At 37.7% G+C, this 20524-nt stretch overlaps 1 protein-coding gene across 1 annotated transcript; it reads right to left on the bottom strand.

Moving 5' to 3' along the window:
* Nucleotides 1–1322: 1322 nt before the first annotated feature.
* On the bottom strand, nucleotides 1323–6978 carry LOC144048889 (corticotropin-releasing factor-binding protein-like). The gene is made up of 7 exons (XM_077561335.1): nucleotides 6781–6978; nucleotides 6622–6709; nucleotides 4924–5084; nucleotides 4529–4739; nucleotides 3706–3860; nucleotides 2528–2648; nucleotides 1323–1780 (listed from the first exon to the last, which is right to left on the bottom strand). Exons 1-7 carry the CDS (start codon nucleotides 6859–6861, stop codon nucleotides 1626–1628), a joined length of 972 nt encoding a protein of 323 aa, XP_077417461.1. The 5' UTR covers nucleotides 6862–6978; the 3' UTR covers nucleotides 1323–1625.
* Nucleotides 6979–20524: the final 13546 nt, after the last annotated feature.

The raw sequence follows: 20524 nt of genomic DNA, 5'->3' as shown, positions 1-20524 counted from the left end.
TATATGTTCATCTTGTTTATGCTCATATAGGAGAAGTGGGGATTAGACTTAATAAATAAAGGCATCCTGCCATGTGAAATTACTGTTTTAATTATTTGGCTGAACGCTCCTTTTAAATCTGGCTGCTTAGCATTTACTCTTCCTTTTTCTGGCAGCAGATTAATGATGTATTAATGCTATTAGAGCTGTAGGAAGCGAGTGTGTGCGTTGGTCGTGACTTAATACAGAATGAGGTTTGGATTCTTGGTGGACACTAAATTTGGATGTTAGTTTGCTCACTATCAGAACTCAAACTAACAGTATTTTTGAATGGACTTCAGGCGACAAGTCTGATACATTAATACCTAATTTCATGGATCAAATATTCAAATTTAGATTGTAAATGTATGTCATTGCTTTTGATAGACCAGCAAATAAGGCCTCTTGACCTCTACTTCTTCTTCCTCTGGAGATAAACAATCTCGTTTACTAGGGAGAGACCTAAACCACCATCTCTCCCTCTTTCCCCTCCTCGACGGCTTCCAGTCCATCCTCTAATAATAAAAAGTGAAAATTGCAGCACGTCAAGCGAAAACGACATCCGGCGGGTAATTAAATCATCACCGTTGAGCAGGTTTGAGATGAATCCCCCGTAAGGAGAAGATCAAACGCTTAGCAGGAATGTGGAGGGGACTGAAGCACATGTGCCGTAATCCCATTAAGAGCTGCACATTCATGCGCGCTCCGACGGAGGTCACAAACAAACAGTATTAAACATGCATGTTAATTCTCATCATAAGCCGTTTTTCATTATGGCGCCGAGCAGCCACTATGAAAAGCTATTTGTGGGCCCGTGGAACATATCCGATTAGGACAAATGAAAATCGGGACGCTGACGGTCACAGACATGTTTTTAATGGGAAAGCAAACACACAAAACTCTGACTCATCGTTGTTAAAATGAAACTTGGAACGTTTGGAATTAGCGTGCCGCTCTCCCAACCAATGGAAGCCGTTTCTCCATTAAAACAAAGAAGAAGAGGACCATTCCAAAACTGCTTTGTCATGCGTTGTTTTTATTTATTTTCAAAATGTTCAAGACAATTCAAAGAGAGACATACACGTAAGGAATATTACACAGAATTTGAAAAATGCGTTTTCTATGACTTTAACAACACGTAAATTCATTAGCGAAATCAAAATAATCAGGAATGATAAAACACTGTGAAATAACTTTCATGATAATTTATTTAAAATTTACTAAGAAATGTGCCATGAACAATATAAATTGAACATCAGTGGCTTTTTATTTTATTTTATTTTTTTTAAATATGGCGTTCCTCATTTATTCCATGAATTGCATCATCTTTTCGCAACACACTAAATTCCTCTGTTTATTCCATATACTGTAAACAAGCCCCGTTTGAGTGTCAGCTTTCAAAACTTTTAGAATTTCTCTACCTCATTATCTTTGTAAAACGTATGACGAATATATACGTCGTTGGCAGTAAATGGTTGGATTCCATTTGACGGCTATAAAACAACGGCGGGAGTGAATGAGTTAAATACCTACTGAAGCGAATACAATATATTTTCATATGTAAACAAATGTATTTACAGATTTTTTGGGGTGTGATTTGCGCAGTTTCACTCCACATTGCACACGTTGTCCAGGCTGTTCTCGTGGGTCTCGGGCAGCAGGTTGCGTTCGAGTAGTCGGTAACGGAAAGACACTCGGTTGATGTAGTTGCCACTGGACACCAGCCTCACCACCGAGTTATCGCAACCGATCTTCATCTGGGCTGAGGAAGCACACGGACGACAACAGTTGCAACAAAACCTCGCTATATGATGTGTCGTTGAAATAAATAAATAGAATCCTTTCTTTTCTTTGGTCCTTCCTCGGGTCTCCTGACGGCCTCACGACTCTGGCTGGAAGTGTTCGGTTTAGGTGAACGGTATGGGATTTTTTTAATAGGTTTTAGGTGAACTAATGAATACGCACACACTCACACTCACGCACATACGCATACAAAATAAAATTAAAAAAAATAAAAATAATTTTTTTAAAGAGAGAGCAATGATGATGACATGTCAAATCGGTAAAATTACCGAATGAACAATACTGAGCTCTCCAGAAAAAAAAAATAAAATAAAATAAATAAATGGAATCAAAACATAAGCATAACGTTAAGTTGAAGGACTACCGAAAGTTGTTTTTCTAAACAATCTAAACAAGTAGCAATTCATCACTTTACAGAGAAATTTGTACCTGGCAGGTTTTGAGATTAATGAGTTTGAAAGTTTGTTGTGGCCATTTTTGGACAGTTTATAGAATAAGCCAAGATAGGAAGTGGACTCATTTGCATACGACAAATAGGAGAAACACAAACCAATCTGACAAGCAGAAAGTGCAAAAAGCATCGAGTCATAAATCTGTGTGACACTCGGAATAGAAGCAACTTCGCTTCCAAAAGTTGAAAAAGCATTTTGGAGGCGTTTTACTTTTGTTTTTGGACATATCACAGCGGAGGCGATGATGGACTTACCGAGACCACTGAGAGGAAAACACAGATCAGCAACAGGGAACATGCGCGACGTGTCCACCCCGTTTCCACCCAGCAGCTCCACGTAGTCGCCGGATCCCGAGCATCCAGACGGCAGCCTCGCCTTTGCAAAAAACAAACAACAAATCAAGTGCGGCATCTACATGTTGCTAGCATGTAAACATCGCTACGTCTAATGTATATTTTTACGCTTGATTTCAATTACAACTATTGCGGTATCATGACCAGTTTCGAGATTTTTGAGACGTGAGCAGATGTCTGACCGATTTTTTTGCTTTGACTTACGAGGCAAACTGAAGGTACGAGCGCTGTGTGGTGGCAGTAGTGACACTCCCAGCTGAAGTTTACTGTCAAACTAAACAAACCAAAGAGAACTAAGCATTGTGTTTTAAAAGCAGAGAAACTGAAATGCCTTATTAGAATCCGACTAGCTTAGCGCTAATATATCATGGAAAATCCCATTGACGTGCTAATGGTTGGAATTGATAGCAATGGATTGTGAACACAAATAGCTGAAAACGCATAGACAGATAAAATGACAATATTCACACACATGTACTAAGTCTGTTTTTATTTTCATTCATCTTTTTTAAATTTTATGAATATGAATATTCACACTGAAGAGGCCAATGAAAATATGTAGAGGTCACATCTTTTCTACTTCATATAAACCCTGTATGAGTTTTCAGATGTATTTATTTATTTTTAGTCTATTCTTCTTTGTTTGTTTTTGCATAACTGTATTATACAATACTGCCACCTGGTGGTCAAGGTAAGCACAAACTGTTTAATGCTGACTTTTTTTTTTTTTTAATTCCCAGATAGAACTAAATATAAGTTTAGAACCTTGGGCTACAAAAATCCTGTTCTGAAAAAATATCAAATGACTAAAAAAAATAAATAAATAAAAAATATATATATATATATATATATATATATATATATATATATATATTTTTTTTTTTTAAATCACACTTTAAAAAAAAATCCTGCAAATATATTCTCTTAGATGACATTTTTTCTATTGTGAAAATATGTTATCAGAAGCTAATAGAACAAAACAAAAATGCTTACGTTACTCAAATGTCTAAATTGCTTCCATATCCAGTATATATACTCTGCGTAGCGTACATGCATCACGGGACATGTGCGTGTCTGACCTCGGGCCTGAGCTGGTTGCTCTTGGCCTGCTCCAGGCTGAGCTGTGTCACTTGGATCGCCACCGGGTAGATGATGGAGAAGCTGCAGTTCCTGTGCTGATGCGGCATCACCATGGTGAAGCTGCCCTCTGGGCTCTGAGACATGATGTTACATGCTACAACATGCACACACATAGAAAAAAAATAAATCAATAAAAAGAGGATTGTATATGACTAATATTCATATTTGGTAACTTATGTGTGTATCATATGCCTTGTCTCGATAAAGATTAGGACACTATTGCTAATGCTATCGAAATAAGTGCATTGTAATGTATTACAATAATTTTTCAACCAATTCAATTTTAAATTGAACAAGGCTCCCATTAACCATCGAGCATTCTTTTTCCACCTGAGCGTCATTTGCTGGTCTTTTTTTCGCTTCCCTGCCACATTGTGATTCACTCAATGTTGACATCATGTTTGTCTGCTGACAACAGACGCACGCCTCCTCTTCTCCCTCTTGGCAATGACGCACTACTGAGCGTGAAATGCGCAACAAGTGCACCACCTCTCTGAACCCGCACCCAACCTCGAAAAACTAGTGATGGGAAAATGAAGCCTCATGAAGCTTCATGAAGCACTTTTACTATTTTTTTTACCCCTCTAGATGGTGCTCTTGGTTCAAATATAAAGGCTAGTGCAATGAAAATGTATTACATTTCCACTGCCTTTTTAAACCAATAGTGCCATCTAGAGGAGTCAAAAAATATCACAAGTGCTTCATGAAGCTTCATTTTCCCATCACTACGAAAAACACCCATTCAAATTTCATGGGACTCACGGAAAGGGTTGCGCAGCTTCTTCACGGCGAGGGTGAAGCTGCTGTTGGGGTTGTGGATGCGGAAGAAGACCATGGCGACGTTCTGAGATGAGCGACTGGCGTGACCCGGCGGCGTGGAGGAGCAGATGTCCGTGTAGCGCTGGTGCAGGGGCAGCGGGTGGTCCTGGTTACTGGGGAACTTCTCCCCCTTCAGGACCCAACCGTCAAATATCTGGAAATGCACACGTGTACATCAAAAATTGTTTGTTGTCCTCTGTAGGGTCGTAAGTGAGCTGAGATTCTTCTCAGTTGACTTAGAAATGATCGTTAGAAATGTGATGAAGATGATAGAGCGCAGTTTTACACCCCCCCCCCCCCCCCACCCCCGAGGGCCTGCGTGGGCGAGTGAGGTCAACCTTGATGAAGTCGCCGGCGTCGCAGTCGATGTTGACGTCAGACAGCTCCAGGCCGATGACCTCGCTCGGCTCGCCGATGATGAAGGCGGCGCAGGCCAGCTGTTGCGGCGATGACGCCACGAAGGTGAAGCGGCCCTCGGTGGCCAACATGTCCAGACATCCTGACAAAGTCAGACATCAGGGAGAGAAAGAAAAACATGAGCACATTGAGAGAATTTGATTCGCAGGTAAAACATTAGGAATAGCTCTAAGTATTATGCACCAACAAAAACTTCATTACTGTATTTAGGTCAATTTTTCTGGTATTTCTACATTACATGAGTATGCATTTTAAAGTAGACATCTCTATTTTCTACTTATTACTTGATCCAAATCTTGCTACTTTTGTCAAAATCCACAAATGATGACATGACGCAAAAGATTCAGACGAGCAAGATGTTACCCCTCCAACGCTTAAGTTAAGAAAATAGTTTGACGTCAGCTCAAAAAAAAAAAAGATTTGTGGTGAATGCATTGTGTCTTGTGCTAGCCTAAAAACCACAAGCTTCTACTGTTAAAATAATTCTCGCTTTATTCTGGAAAATATCCAAAAATATGTTTGAGTTATTATTAGGTAATGTAGCACTTTTGTTAGTTATTTCACAAAAATAGCAACGCTATGTTATGACATACAAGCCTATGCTATCTATCTATCTATCTATCTATCTAGCTAAAAAAAAAATATATTATTAATTGCTTTATTTAACAAATTGAAATCAAAAGCCAAACATGGCAAACATTAAGCAAACAATCATCATCACAGTACACAACAATCTCACAATAACAGTAAAGGAAAAGGGGAAAAAGGGAAAAAAAGAAGAAGCTAGTAGCTAGATAGATAGCTAGCATAGGCTTTTATGTCATCATAACATGTTAACATACTGCACTGCGTTAGCTAGCAGCTAGCTAGCTAGTGCAATGCAATCACTATACTACTGTATTTTGTGCACTTTTTTTTCATTGTGTGTATGAAGTTGTCAGAATGGCTATCGTGTACATTAAAAACACTTTTTAACTAAAGGAGATTAAACTATTACACCAGTATCAGTACTTTTACTCAAGTACAGCATTTGAGTACTTTAGTCACATCTGTGTTACCAACCACAATAATAAACATTAAGTAAAGGCCAAACATCCGTGTGAATTTACTCAATTGGATTTGGGGAAAGTAGATATTAGTGGGAAGGCATCTTTTGGACTAAGGTTTTAATTCATACAAAAAATGTTATTCAAACTTTTATGGAAATGTAGTGAAAAAAAAAGGAATTGCGGCAGACTGACTCACTAAGATAAGCGCTAATCTTTAAAACTCCATTTTAATTATTGTGCATGGCACTCATTGGTACTAATTACTGCATGTCTCGGTAGGTGCTGCTGTATTGGTTAGCAAAGGGCACAATAGCATTTATGCTCATGTTTACAGTTCCTAGTTGTTTATTTCTTGAAAAGAAAACGTGTCTATTGTGAAGGCAGAACTTTTGATTCAGCTCTTGGATCACATGGAAATTGTGCAGGTGTACCTAATATTGTGGACAGTGGATGAACACACACACACACACACACACAGAGCAGCTGGCTTGACAGTGAAAGGTTTAGTCAGTAGTTGATTACTTTAGTTCAGTCTGCAAAATAACGCCCGAGTGAAGTAAAGCCACTTACTAAGAGGTCGTCTGAAAACATATTCTTCTGATTCTCTCTTCTGCTCCGATCTGAGAAGAGAATATAATCCGTCCGAAGAGTCGTCCTCCTGAAAGTAAACATTTGAGAATCAAGCATCGGGCAAGCAAAACGCTTGAAGTTCGACGACGTGGATCTCACCTCGATGTAGCGGCTGAGCATCAAGCGGGATGAGAGCGAAAGAAGGAGGAAGAGAAGTTGCGTGCGCGCAGACTGAGACATGCCGATGGATGATGCGTGCGCGTGTGTCTCTTCGCCACTAAATCTTGGAGAGCAGACGAACGGCTGTGGGGGCGCCGTGGCAGCTTTTATAGAGCAGCCGCACACGCTCGTTGAAGCATCGAGCAGGATTTGACTCGTGTGTCAAAGTCACTCCCAATTGCATCCATTGTAAAGTGTTTCCTAACATTTAGTGAGCCAAAGCACTTATTTTATCCACATTTTAAAATATGCACACCACCACACAAAAATATAACAAGAATTTGCAGGTCAATTGTGACTTTTGCCACCTAGTGGAAGAGTATCTAACTGTTGTGCGCGTGTCAGTCGACGTCGCTGGCATAGAATGATGAACAAAGAGAATAATGGCGAAAAAAGAAAACATTGTGAATAAATAGCAATAACATATATATATATTTTTAAAATTATTATTCAACCTTTATTTCTCTATAAAGCAACTATAAGGACCGATTTAAATTTTAACATTTTAACCCATACATTTTTTTTAAAACTAAAATGTCACAAAAAAAAGTACGTATCATATAATGAAACACTGATAATCATGTCTCAATTTACTCTTAAAATTGATTTACTAAAATATTATTATTATTATTATTATTATTATTATTATTATTGTACTTCTGCCATTTATTTGGGGGAAAATATTGATTTTTTTCAGTCTGTCACTATACGTCACTTGCATAGATACATTTTGAAGTAAATAAAAAAAATGAATATGAAATTGGATAATATCCTGTGGCACACGGGAAAGTTGAACATGAATGAAGAGTGGGATTGGCAAAATTGTCATAGCCTCAATTTCTCCACTGACTGTCACTTTCTTGGACAATAAATAATATAATTTATTATGAGACAGCTGACTGCAGGCAAACGTAACGTGAGCTCAGAACTGCCCTTCGGCATTTTTCACTTTTCTGTTAGGCATGTCTTAAAAGTTTGGTCGTCTTCAGTGGTTTGGACTGCTAGCCAAAATTTGAGTTATGAATACTAAATAATACTTGACTTGACTTGACTTGGTAGCAGTCAACTTTCCAACAAGCAGCAGATTGTGAACGGAGGCCAATTAAGTGCTTGCTTCATGCTGTTTATTGCCATTCCCAGTAAATCGGATTCTATTTAGAGTAAATTTGACTCTATTTAGAGTGTGACCAAATAGACTCAGTTTTAGAGTAGGCTAATGATTACACTTGGAAGAGAGTAAAAATAAAGAATTGAAAAAAATTAAAATAAAAGTCATCCAAAGGTTGAGGAACGAACCTTGGGAGACTACCGCACTACCACCTGAGCTATGCCCCTCCTTTTTTTTCTTTTTCTCTTTTGCTTATCTCCAAGAGACCCAAAACAATGTTTTGGGACTTGGAGTACATAAGCGATATACTAACACACAGTAAGAACTGCGGGGCTCAGGGAGTAGATCGGTTGTCTCCCAAGATGAAGGTTGTGAGTTTGTTCCTCAACCCTTGAGTGACTTTTACTTTCCCCCCCAAATCTTTATTTTTCTCTCTTCTAAGTGTAAATATTACTCTAAAACTGAGACTAGTTGGTCCCACTCTAGCCAAATGTACTCTGTTTGAGTCTAAGCTAAGGCCTGTTTGGCGGCGACATTCCAAAAACATACATTTGAAGTTCATGGAAGGCTTTAAATTGACTGTAATTGTGAATCAGGGTTATAATTATTATTATTATTTTTTATTACAGTTAGTTTTAATTTTAACTTTTGCTTTTTAAATTCAGTAAGTTTAAATTTGTTTTTTTTTAAATGCTTCACATTAGTTTATTATTTGTATTTAGTTTTAGTATTAGTTTGATTTATGTATGTATTTATTTATTTTTATATTCATTACAGTTTGTTTTCATTTTGACTTTTGTTTGTTTTTATTTTTTCAAAATTGCTTCACATTAGTTTATTTTTACTAGTTTTAACATACATTTTTATTTTATCTTTTTATTTACTATTATTATTATTTTAATTCAGGGAGTATTTGTCGAGTGCAAGCGATGTACATCTCCTCTCGGCCAAAGTTAGCCGTCACATGCTCTAGCTCACCCACAACCAGGTGAAGGTTGTTTTTTTTTTTTTGCTATTGTTGGGACAATGAATCAATTACTCAACAAGTCATTCACAAATTGTTATTTTTTTCTTTTCCTTTCCATTTTTTAGGATTGTCCTCCGTCACTGCCAACTAATTGCTTTATGTCAAAGAACAATGCGTTGAGACAGAAGCCGTGCTCTAATCCAATACACAAAATTCACTTAGATGCAGCTAATTGTAAGCCTCCACGCAGCCATTGTGAAAGGTCAAACTTGACAACAAGCTGAGTTTTTGGGACAGCCACTTCATGCTAACTCCCATTCATCTAAACCACAAAAAAATGACTGTCTTGCGTGTGGCCTAAAATTACTCTCCAATGAGTGGTGACATTTCCTGATGAAGGTCTGTGACGCCACACGCGCCCGGCTCCAAAAATAAGAAATACAATAAAGAGCAACAATGGCTTCCAGACAGGAGTATTCTCCCCTCGGTGTGCAATGACCTATTCGAGGTGTATTACCTTCAATTTAAAGCCATGGGGGGCAACTCAAATTAATTGGTGTTCTTTTTAAAGTCTTTGTGCGTAGGCGATGTCTCATCCCTTTAATAGGAGAGGTAAAGATTTCTGTGTCCCAAGAGAGAGGGTCATGGGGTTATTGTGTTAGGATTTTGATGTTGTCAGTTGCTATGTATGTCCATATGGTAATTGTAGTTTCTATGCACCTTACCTTATGATGATGATGTAATTGGCATACATTTATTTCTAAAACAGTGGTGACAGCTCAGTTCAATTTTCTTTTCATATTAAGAGCTGTCTAATCTTTAACATGAAATAAATTTTGCACATTTTTAAAAATTGTAAAAACAACGTGACCCCAGTCTCCACAAACATATGCATTATTATTAAATGTATTACTGCAAAATTTTGACGTGGAAGTATCTGCTGCATTGCGACTGGAATTACCCCCGTACAGTTTTTCCAAGGGAGGTGCAATAATTAATGGCAGATTAAAAAAAATTGGTGGCATAAAAATAACTTTAAATTAACTCAAAATGAACACACTAAATGTGACACTACTAATAAAAAATAATATAAAATAAATACATATTAATATTAATATAAATATATAGAATATTAAAAATAAAATAATATATCCAAATCAAATGTAATGATTATAAAATACAATTTATATAAATAAAAAAAAACATCCCAGTTGAAGTGATAGCATCTGCTGCCATCTGGTGGCCAAAATGAAGAACTAGCCTTTGTGTCTAAAATTATGACTAACTATTAAAAAAAATCTCCAAGTTGTTTTCTATTACAGATGCGGCAAGATCGGGATGAGAAAAACCCGCCAGTTTATTTACTGCGTTTAATAATTGCTTACGGTGGCCAGACTTGATGTTTCACACAAGACGTCATGTGTGGAGTTCAATTGCAATGATTGTTGACTTCACTCAGAAGCGGCCCTCTGCGCCTTACTATCCCAGCATGCACTCTGTTTTAACACACCTTCTCCCTGGCAGAAAGAGAACATTTAGCAGGCCTTGCCTTGATTGCTGCATGCTATTGACTCACCCGTTTACACGCGCGCACACACACACATACGTGCGCGTGCGCTAAAGGTGCACACGCAGGGCAACTTGACTCATTCATCTCCTGTGGGGGGGTCCTAATGAGCCGACCCTCCCCGTTTGGACTGAATGGACAGAGAGAGATGAGTGCGAAGCCCCGAATAGATTTTCTTCCTCATCCCTCACCTCCCAAACGTGGTTAGTTCAAAGTGTGTTAATCAAGAGCGATGGATAACACCGTCTTCTTTTAATTACCTCGAAGCATACAACTTCGGGGGAGGCCTCCTGGTGCCAATCTTTTTATTTGTTTTTTTCTACTGAGTCAAGTCTCTAGTTTGTTCAAAACTTGAGGGTCGTAATGAATGTGCTTTCGGGTTACGTCATTTTATAATTTCTATAGCAGAACGGTGGATTAGTGGAAGTTTGTATTTTTGATAGCAGCTCTTGTAACAATTAGTGTACATCATTAGCCTACATGCTAGTGTACCTAATGTTGTGGTGAGCCTTTTGATACTCTGTAAATCTTCTCAGCCCTAACTCATCCATACGAGCTAATAAACATTGATTAGATTGCGTAATCAATGCACTCAATGGCAATGACTCAGTGCTCTGCGTAAATGTTATTGACTGCAATCACTTCCAAATAGCAGCACCTCATTTGTCCATGATTTAAAAATAAAAATATTTATGTATTTTTTGCGATCTTCAGGCATTTAATTTCCCCATAACTGGATTGTAGAATACCGATCACGTATTTAAAAAAAAAAAAAAAAAAAAAGTAAATGCATTTACATTTTGCCAAGTCCTATAATCAATTCTTCGTGCCACCAGAAGATGTCGACATTGAACCACAGCTGATATTAAGGTCTTAAAAGCTGCATAAAGCCTAATAAAATCGACACATTCTTTTTCCAGTGTGGCTGAGCTGTGTGATTGTAAAGTACTACTAATGCCTTGTCTGTATTTTCAAGGCACCCATTTTACAAGTCCTGATTTAGTACAGAACGTATTTGGTTTATGACCAAACAATAAATAAATTATTAATAATATAAAAATCAATCATTTAAAGAGAGAATAAAAGCATATAAATATTACAAGGAAAAAAATACCTTCTAAAAATATACTTTTTATTCCCTTGATATGCTTTGTCTTTAATATCACAATTATACATTTATTTAGGAAAAACACTACTTTTTAATTGTAAGATTGCAGCTTTTTACCTACCATAACAAAATACGACTTATTTTCACAAAGATTAGGACTTTTTTTCTTGAGAAAAAAAAATCATCTACACTGCATATAACTGTATTTTTTTTTAAAAATCGAAATAATGTGAATCTATTACAGTACAGTTACAACTTATTTTTTTTAAACAGTCAACTTTTTCATTCCAATGGTATTTATGAGTATACATGGTACTTTTGTTCAACTGGCATTATGATTTTAAGGGGGAATTTTCTCCTAATGGGTCCCTGGAAGAAAAAAGTTTGGTTGTTTTTGAAGTGCTGAAAACCCTCCTGAGTTGAATAAGAGGCCAACCGTCTTTTTTAGAGCCTATGCCACTTATTATCTTAATGTGTTTTTTATCAATGCAGTGCATTTAGTAAGTGCAGTTCAGTTGTACTTAACTTTTTTTTTTTAACACTATATATTTAATTGAATCGTCATTTGAGCACAGCACCCCCTACTTGTTTAAGCCCATTGTTAGCGTAGCTTACAATATTAAAAAATATCTCTTTTTATTGACCAACACTTAGGCCTACTATGTTAATTGTAATGTTGATCATTATGTTAGTGGCGCTTGGTGTAAAAAAAAAAAAAAAAAAAAAAACAGTTCAAGAACCACTAATATAAGCTATAGTGAAGTTTTAGGGGAACGCCACAACAAATGCTCTCAGAGTTTGGAAAGTAGCATCTAATGACAACAACAAGGTGACATATCACCTTTCAGCCAAAATACAGTAGTGAGAGCATGTAAGTTTAGTGCGGCCCGCATGGCCATGCATGGCTGGGTCACATAATGAATGTTGATGAAGTAGAAAAGCCGCTTTAATCAGGACGGATCACTGTGCAGAGGTGGAGAATGTCAGCGAGAGCAGGCACAGCTGCTTGCTGAGAAATTCAATATTGACTGTCGGGATAAATGTCCTGCATATTCTCTCATGTGTCCCAGGGGCCGCGGTATTATGCCTCTCACGTTAGCGGGCCCTAATTGGATTAAAAATGACTTGTTATTGGGAGAAAAATGGCCGAGAATATGCCGTCATAATTATTGCCTCCGCTTCCCCGAGTGCTCGGCGAAATGTCAAAATCAGGTGTTTGCGGGCAAACACCTGATTTGATGGATTGTGTTTCATTTGGGAATCAATGAGAGGCTGTGCAGTAAGAAATGTCACATCAAAGTCTGGTTTTCTTTTTGTTTGCTGGCCTAAGCTTTGATATATACCTGCAGTGTTTTAGAAAAGTTCATGTGAGCGTTGCATTAGCTGGCCTGATTCAAGTAAACTAAACAACTGCTTGTGATCCTCTAACTACAACAAGGCCATTATTATTATTATTTTTAACACATTAAAGAAATTAAAAGTGGAAGAGGTACAATCATATTAGCCTTTCTTTGCAGAGGATAAAGAAAATACGCCTGTATGTATCGTTATATTGTTGCATACATGTGTTGATCCACTATTAGGCAACTGCTTGCAGGGTTATAAATAAATGTCAAGAAAACACTAAAATAATACCCGAAACAAGGTGACAAAAAATGGGTTCAAAAGCAAATAGGAACTTGAAAAGTTAGCTCTTAATTAATTATACCTTATAAGAAAAGTGTCCAATTTTTGGCTTTTTGCTTTTTATTAATAATAATATCAAATATAAAGCATATAAAAAAATCACTGAGTGAGCTGAAATTGCACCCAATTGTCCAAAACATGTTGAAGTTCAAAATGGCACCGTCCAAAATTTCCAAATTATTATTGTCATCATTATATGTGGGGAACAAATTTTTATAGTACACATGAAAAAAAATGTCCAATTTTGGCCCATTGACTCCCATTATAAATCATGATTTTTGATTCACTGTACACCTGATGTGTTACAGTGCATTTCCCGCGATTACACAATTTATCCCTTCACTGGGTCATCAACTAAACGTAGAAAAAAATTGGTTTGACTTTAGAGTCATATAAGCCATAATACACCAGATGATGCTAGAGAGATAATTATCATTTTTGCTTCAGCTGACTTATGTGCTTCCTATGTTCCCATTCTTGTACCAAAACAAGAAAACACGGCTGGGATCGAGAGCTCAGGCCTGTGAGCGTGTGTGGACCCAGTAACAGTGACGTGCACACGCGTATGAGTGTGTGATGAGTGTATGTGCGCGACTGCGTGAATATTCCAATTTGAAAGTGTTTAAAAATATATATATGTACAGATGATAGTTAGTTGTGCTATTAGGACAATATGGCTTTTATTGTACATCAGAAACACATATATAATAAAATGCCATTGAACATTTTGAGTGGTCGCAAGTAAAAAAAAAAATTCAGAAATGACTTAGACATCACACTTCCAAAAGTGAGCCAAATGTTGGTTCATTTTACTTATGTGCCGTCGTAAAAAAAAAAATTAAAAATACTGTACGAGGGTAACATGTGCAAAAGCATTAGTTGGAAAAAAAAAAACATCAAAATTTTTGTTACTCTGTTCTTCCTCAATACGACTTGCACGAGAAATAATCCTAACAGGAAAAAATTCCTACACCTGGCTCTATTGACTGTTAATTGCTCATGGTGGACCCCTAGTGGTCAGCCGGCCCTATAGCAGCTGTTTAGTTTGATTATGTGGGCTAACACAAACATTAAAAATCATATTTTAACACTCACAGGGGTGTGGTTTTGGGGGTGGAAAGGGGAGGGTGGGGCATGGCGTTGTAAGACCGCCCCCCCATAACAAGTTTCTGTTGCGAAAGAAATCTGATTTTGGATTTTCCTTCGTCCTTTCCGTTTTGCATCCAGTAAGTAACATTGCTGAAATGATGTTTCAGTGTCAAGGTTGGCCAGTTTGTTTGGTCCATACTAGAAGTCAAGCAGTGGTGGGATGGGAGGTGTGTGTGTGTGTGTCTGTGTGTGTGTGTGGGGGGGGGGGGGGTCAAATTGTCCACCATGCAGAGTAGACGTGACAGACAAAAATCCATCTGAAGTCCGCTGGGGTTTGTTTTGTGCGTGCCACCAGGCGCCAGCCATTAACACAAAATAAATGCTCGACGCCGTAAAAGTGACAGCGTCTCATTCATACTGACACGGGCTAAATTACACATAAAACCACTGATAACATCATCATTAAATATTGATTCTAAGGAAGGCGGAGACCAAAACACACGCATAACACACACGCCCGCCAGGCATTGCAAAGACCACGATGCAGATTTAGCAGAGGGCTGGGGTGGGAGTTGCAATAGTTGACGGGAGGTGAAGAGGAAGTGGAGACGGTGAAGGGGGGGTAAAGGCTTGGAGGAGGGGCTGAAGGTGGCAGTGAGATTTAAGTCTGAGGCTGTGAGCAGATGTGAGCATTGATGATGATGGATGTGGCTTGTTGAGATGCAGACTTGTTAGCATCAGAGACCCTCGCAGCCTCCTCACGGTCCCCAATGTGCCACGGTGTGCATTTGTCTGCTTTTATTTATTTATTTATTTTGGTGCTTAGAAACAGTTACATGTTTCCATCCTTTTATCTATCTATCTATCTATCTATCTATCTATCTATCTATCTATCTATCTATCTATCTATCTATCTATCTATCTATCTATCTATCTATCTATCTATCATCCATCCATCCATCCATCTAGTTAGCTAGCTAGAGCGCTAATGTTTTGTTATCATGAGCTTCTATCTATCTATCTATCTATCTATCTATCTATCTATCTATCTATCTATCTATCTATCTATCTATCTATCTATCAATCTATCTGCTAGCTAGTAAGCTAGCTAGAGCGCTAATGTTGTGTTATCATGAGCTTCTATCTATCTATCTATCTATCATCCATCCATCCATCCATCTAGTTAGCTAGCTAGAGCGCTAATGTTTTGTTATCATGAGCTTCTATCTATCTATCTATCTATCTATCTATCTATCTATCTATCTATCTATCTATCTATCTATCTATCTGCTAGCTAGTAAGCTAGCTAGAGCGCTAATGTTGTGTTATCATGAGCTTCTATCTGTCTATCTATCTATCTATCTATCTATCTATCTATCTATCTATCTATCTATCTATCTATCTATCTATCTATCTATCTGCTAGCTAGTAAGCTAGCTAGAGCGCTAATGTTGTGTTATCATGAGCTTCTATCTATCTATCTATCTATCACCCATCCATCCATCCATCTAGTTAGCTAGCTAGAGCGCTAATGTTTTGTTATCATGAGCTTCTATCTATCTATCTATCTATCTATCTATCTATCTATCTATCTATCTATCTATCTATCTGCTAGCTAGTAAGCTAGCTAGAGCGCTAATGTTGTGTTATCATGAGCTTCTATCTATCTATCTATCTATCTATCTATCTATCTATCTATCTATCTATCTATCTATCTATCCATCATGTTAACCATACAATTCCAGTGGGTTATTGTCCATTTCTTGTCAATTTTAGGCCGTACACGTTCAACTTGGTTTAAAAGGATCATACAGTGACGGCTCTGGTATTGACCTATAACAACTGCCATCTAGTGGATGAGAATTAAATTGTTCTGCCCGTTGCTATACGTCAGTAGCATAGATGTATATGAGCAAAGATACATTCCTTGTCTTCAATAAGTAAGAATTTTTAAACCAATGAAATCAAATTGGATAATTTCCTAAAGCACATTTGGTGATATCTCACAGTACACTAATGTGAACACAGTGATCTGTAAACCATGAAGCAGTAGTGTTCTTGATATAGCTAGCTAGTTAGTATGAGGACGGCAAAAAAAAAAAAAAAGCAAAAAAAAACATCACAACATTCACAATTCATATCGCATTGTAGTCATGAGCTTTGTTCCATAATAGAGGGCTTTACCATAATGATTTTTTTTCCCCAGTAAATGGGACATATTATGGAAAATTGACTTGTTAATTGCTTGTATACAAATGCTGTAGTTTTGTCTCTGGAGTGCCTGCCCACACATCAAGTGTGAAATTAAACACCTAAGTAAATTTATCTGCCTAGTTCTGAAAATGACTTTGTGAGAGCCACACTCTTCCGTACCAGTGGAGCTAAGGAGCTAATTAGCATAATAGCCCCCCCCACCTCCCGCCCATGATTTAGACCCTTACCTGAGATCCAGAGCCACTGAAAACGTCCTCCGGTTCATGATGTGTACATGTTCCATTAACACAGTAAACTGCTGCCTACACTAGTTAAAATGCTTTTATTCTCTTTATCGTTTTCTTCTTTTGAAATTTCCCTCATGTGTTAATATTAATCCAACTAGGTCCCCCCCCCCCCCATTCATCGGAAAATTGCCCCGCATCAAAGCCCGCGTCACCCAGTTACAGCATACATAAGTGCATCCCTGCACATACACAGGCAGCAGGTGTTGTGTTAGTGTGTGTGTGCGTGATGGGCCATGCTGAGTGGTAACCTGCTCTCCACTCGAACCATATAAAAGGTGCAGGGCAGAAACATGCGGGTAATTGATTGCTAATTAGTCCTTTTGTTGTCGTGATGTATTGTCCTGACACAGCTTTGCCCCCGGGCTTGTCTATTCACTCTCGGCAGTCACACTCACAAAAATAAGCACAGCAAATCCTTAATGAGACACAACCAGGAGACCCCCGCCCGGCAGGTGATTAGGATTCAGCATGCTTTACGCAGACGGCATTTCGCGCACGCTCGAGGGCCACAATATTAGGTACGGCTACACGACGGCAAGAACGAGAAGAAACGTCAAATATTTACAGCTTTTTAACTCAGGAAAACTTTTGTGGTCGAGATTTTTTTGAAGACAACGATGGCGCAATGATTCGAAATCGATTAATTGATGATGTCGTTGATATTGTGCACAGTACAGCAATCTTCCATCTTTTTTTTATGCACGCGTGCCGGATCATTTTCAATTCGATATGTGACTTGAGCGAACAGGTCTGCAACCTGACGCTCTGGAGCCACGTGATTTTATTTTATTTTATTTTTTACATCTTCTTGAAACTAATTATGGAGTTATATTAAAAAAAACATGAATCTTTAAATGTTCAATAAATGAAAAAATATTTTAAAATGACCTACAAAGTTACCAGAAAATGTCTTTAGAATTGACAAAACCCAAAAGATTTATTTAAAAAAAAAAGGCTGAAAAGAAAACATTTTTAAAAATATCCGAAATTCCGAAAAATTACCATAAAATACCCACAAAATTGCCAAAAATGTCAGAAAATTGATAGCAAAATAGGCGAAAAAAATGTCAATAAATGAAAATTAGACTGTTCTATTCCTGTGACCTTTATGCAGCTATTGCATCTATTAGCACCCTTAAAAACTTTTCAAAGCAGTTGAACCACAGAAGACCGTGGAGTCACACATAGGAAGATGCTAACATTATTGTTTAGGTTATGCCGCATTTCGGCATCCACATACGTGGCAAAAAAACAGAATAAAAGGCAGGAATGCTTTTGGACGCAGACCTTCTTCGGCACCTGCGAGGCTATAAAGCTCCACCGATGTGACCAATGCGGTGCAGCTGTGATCCACTGTGCACATCCAGGTGATTCACAGGCAGGCATGTCATGATAGGATAGCACACAACAACGGTTGAACAAATGTAATAAACAGAGCAACCCCCCCCCCCCTTCTTTCCTCCCTCCCTCCCGGCTGGTTGAAGCGGTGTCATATGAGCGTGATGTTATGCTAAATATCCCCGCAGTGTGCTCTTCACGGGCACGGCCCACCACATCCAGCGGGGCCGTGCACATGACCCGCGCCGGTCCTGACCGCCTGGGCTGCACACCAACAGATGCGGAATCGCATTAAGCAAACGCCGCAATTAGTCTCACTCGTTCGCGGGTTAATGAGTTTGTGGAAATGCGCGACCCATTCCTCATTAGGTGATTTCTCATGCACTGATGAGAGAGAGAGAGAGAGAGAGAGAGAGACAGACAGATATAGAGATATAGAGTGATAAAGATATGGATTGGTATATATATATATATATATATATATATATATATATCATATTTTAGTCATTGATACAGTAATTTCATAATAATTCATGAAATCTAATTAGAATTAAAAATATGTACTGTACTGTTCAGTGTGATATTGATTTGTGTTGAGGTCATTTTCTGCCACTAGATGGCGTAATTGCATTTGTAAGACGGTGACAGCTCAGTGAATTTCCTTTTCATATTAAGAGCTATCTCATCTTTAACATGAAGTAATTTGTGAAATTCTGCAATTTTTTTTAAATTGTAAAATACAACTTGACCCCAGTCTCCACAAATATATGCATTACTATTAAATTTATTACTGCTAAATTTTGATGTGAACGGGTCTGCTGCGTTGCAACTGAAATTACCCCAGTAAAGTATTAATTCAAAATGATGATATTACGATCACGATATTTTGGGGAGGTTGAAGATATATATATAAAAAAAAAAAAAAAAAGCTCACGAGTGGCTAAAACATTCCTAATTCAAATAAAACTGCACTAATAAACTAACCACCAGAGGGTGCTAGAACTGCACAAAAGGAATACAGCCTTGCTGTTAAAAAAAACAACACACATAACAATCCCCCTACTTTTAATTCATTCACTCACTATTCACTGAAGTAACCCCCTTTACTCACAGTTGCTTTACTGGATTTTGACTGATTTTGCAAGGCAAAGGGAAAAAAAATATCTATCCGTTTCCGTTTTGCAGCAATTAGCATTAGAATATAGATAAATTTCCTAATGACTCACAAATCTGTTCAGAAATTGGGGTAAATTAGCTTTTTTTTCCAACATGGCCCTGGTTGATCTCTTTTGCTCTGCTGCCACCTGCTGGCCGTTTGTGTAATAACTACCATTTCTGCATCAAAGCCTTCTGTATGCTCTAGCATTAAAAAAAAAAAACATTTAAAAAAAAGTATAAATACGTCTTTGGGACACTTAAAACATTTAAAATAGAACATATTTATACGTTTTTGGGAGTAAGTGAGTTAATATCGTGACACGACGACTATATGGTGGTATCACGATTTTGCCATTATTGTTACATTCCAAGTGTAAATTACATAAAGGCCTCCTCTACTTCCGCCATGTCGTACTATGCGCCTTTCGCATGTTGAATTGAAAGGGAATGAGAGTAGCCGCTCCAATTAGCCACAAAGCTAGTCAGCTAATGTTTGCACAAACTATGGCACAAACCGCTAGCTGCGCGCATTTGCCAAAGTACCAAACACTGTTTGATTGGATGTCGTTAGATTGTACATGTTAATCCATTGTTCCCTCCAACTATATAACAGACCCATATTTCAGAAATAACATGATATGATATGTGTGTGATATTTTTCCAAACAAGTTGACGCTAATAGAAAAAGGTGCGACGCAGACTGTTTTAGCTTGACTGCAATCATTTTTTTTGTTAATTTGGAGGAATCTTTCATGAAACTGCGATGTTTTGATACCCAAAAAAAAGAAGAAGAGGAAAATCCAATTATAAACTTGCAGGCAGCGCTGCTGGTCGGAAGTCATATCTTGTCAATTAGCATCCTGGGACCAGGAATGGGACCCACACTGTGTTGATTTGGGGAACATGGACTACGTAAAATATTTTCCCCTCCTAAGTTTATTATTATAATTATTCATATCTGGAGAAGATAAATGGACATTAAAATAAGGTCACATATTTGCTTGCTGTGGAGCTGAGTTTTTACTAAATCATCAGATTAATTCCTATATAAAATAAACTATTGCTCCAGGTTGTCTTAAGCAGAATGATTGTTCAGCCTTATATTGAATTATGTTATTATTATTATTATCATCAGTATTATTAATAGAATAAAGGTTCTTCA

Source organism: Vanacampus margaritifer, chromosome 3 (genome assembly GCF_051991255.1).
Source record: "Vanacampus margaritifer isolate UIUO_Vmar chromosome 3, RoL_Vmar_1.0, whole genome shotgun sequence".
Lineage (NCBI taxonomy): Eukaryota > Metazoa > Chordata > Actinopteri > Syngnathiformes > Syngnathidae > Vanacampus > Vanacampus margaritifer.
The sequence above is the reverse complement of the archived record's forward strand: the minus strand, read 5'-3'. Positions and strand labels throughout refer to the sequence as shown.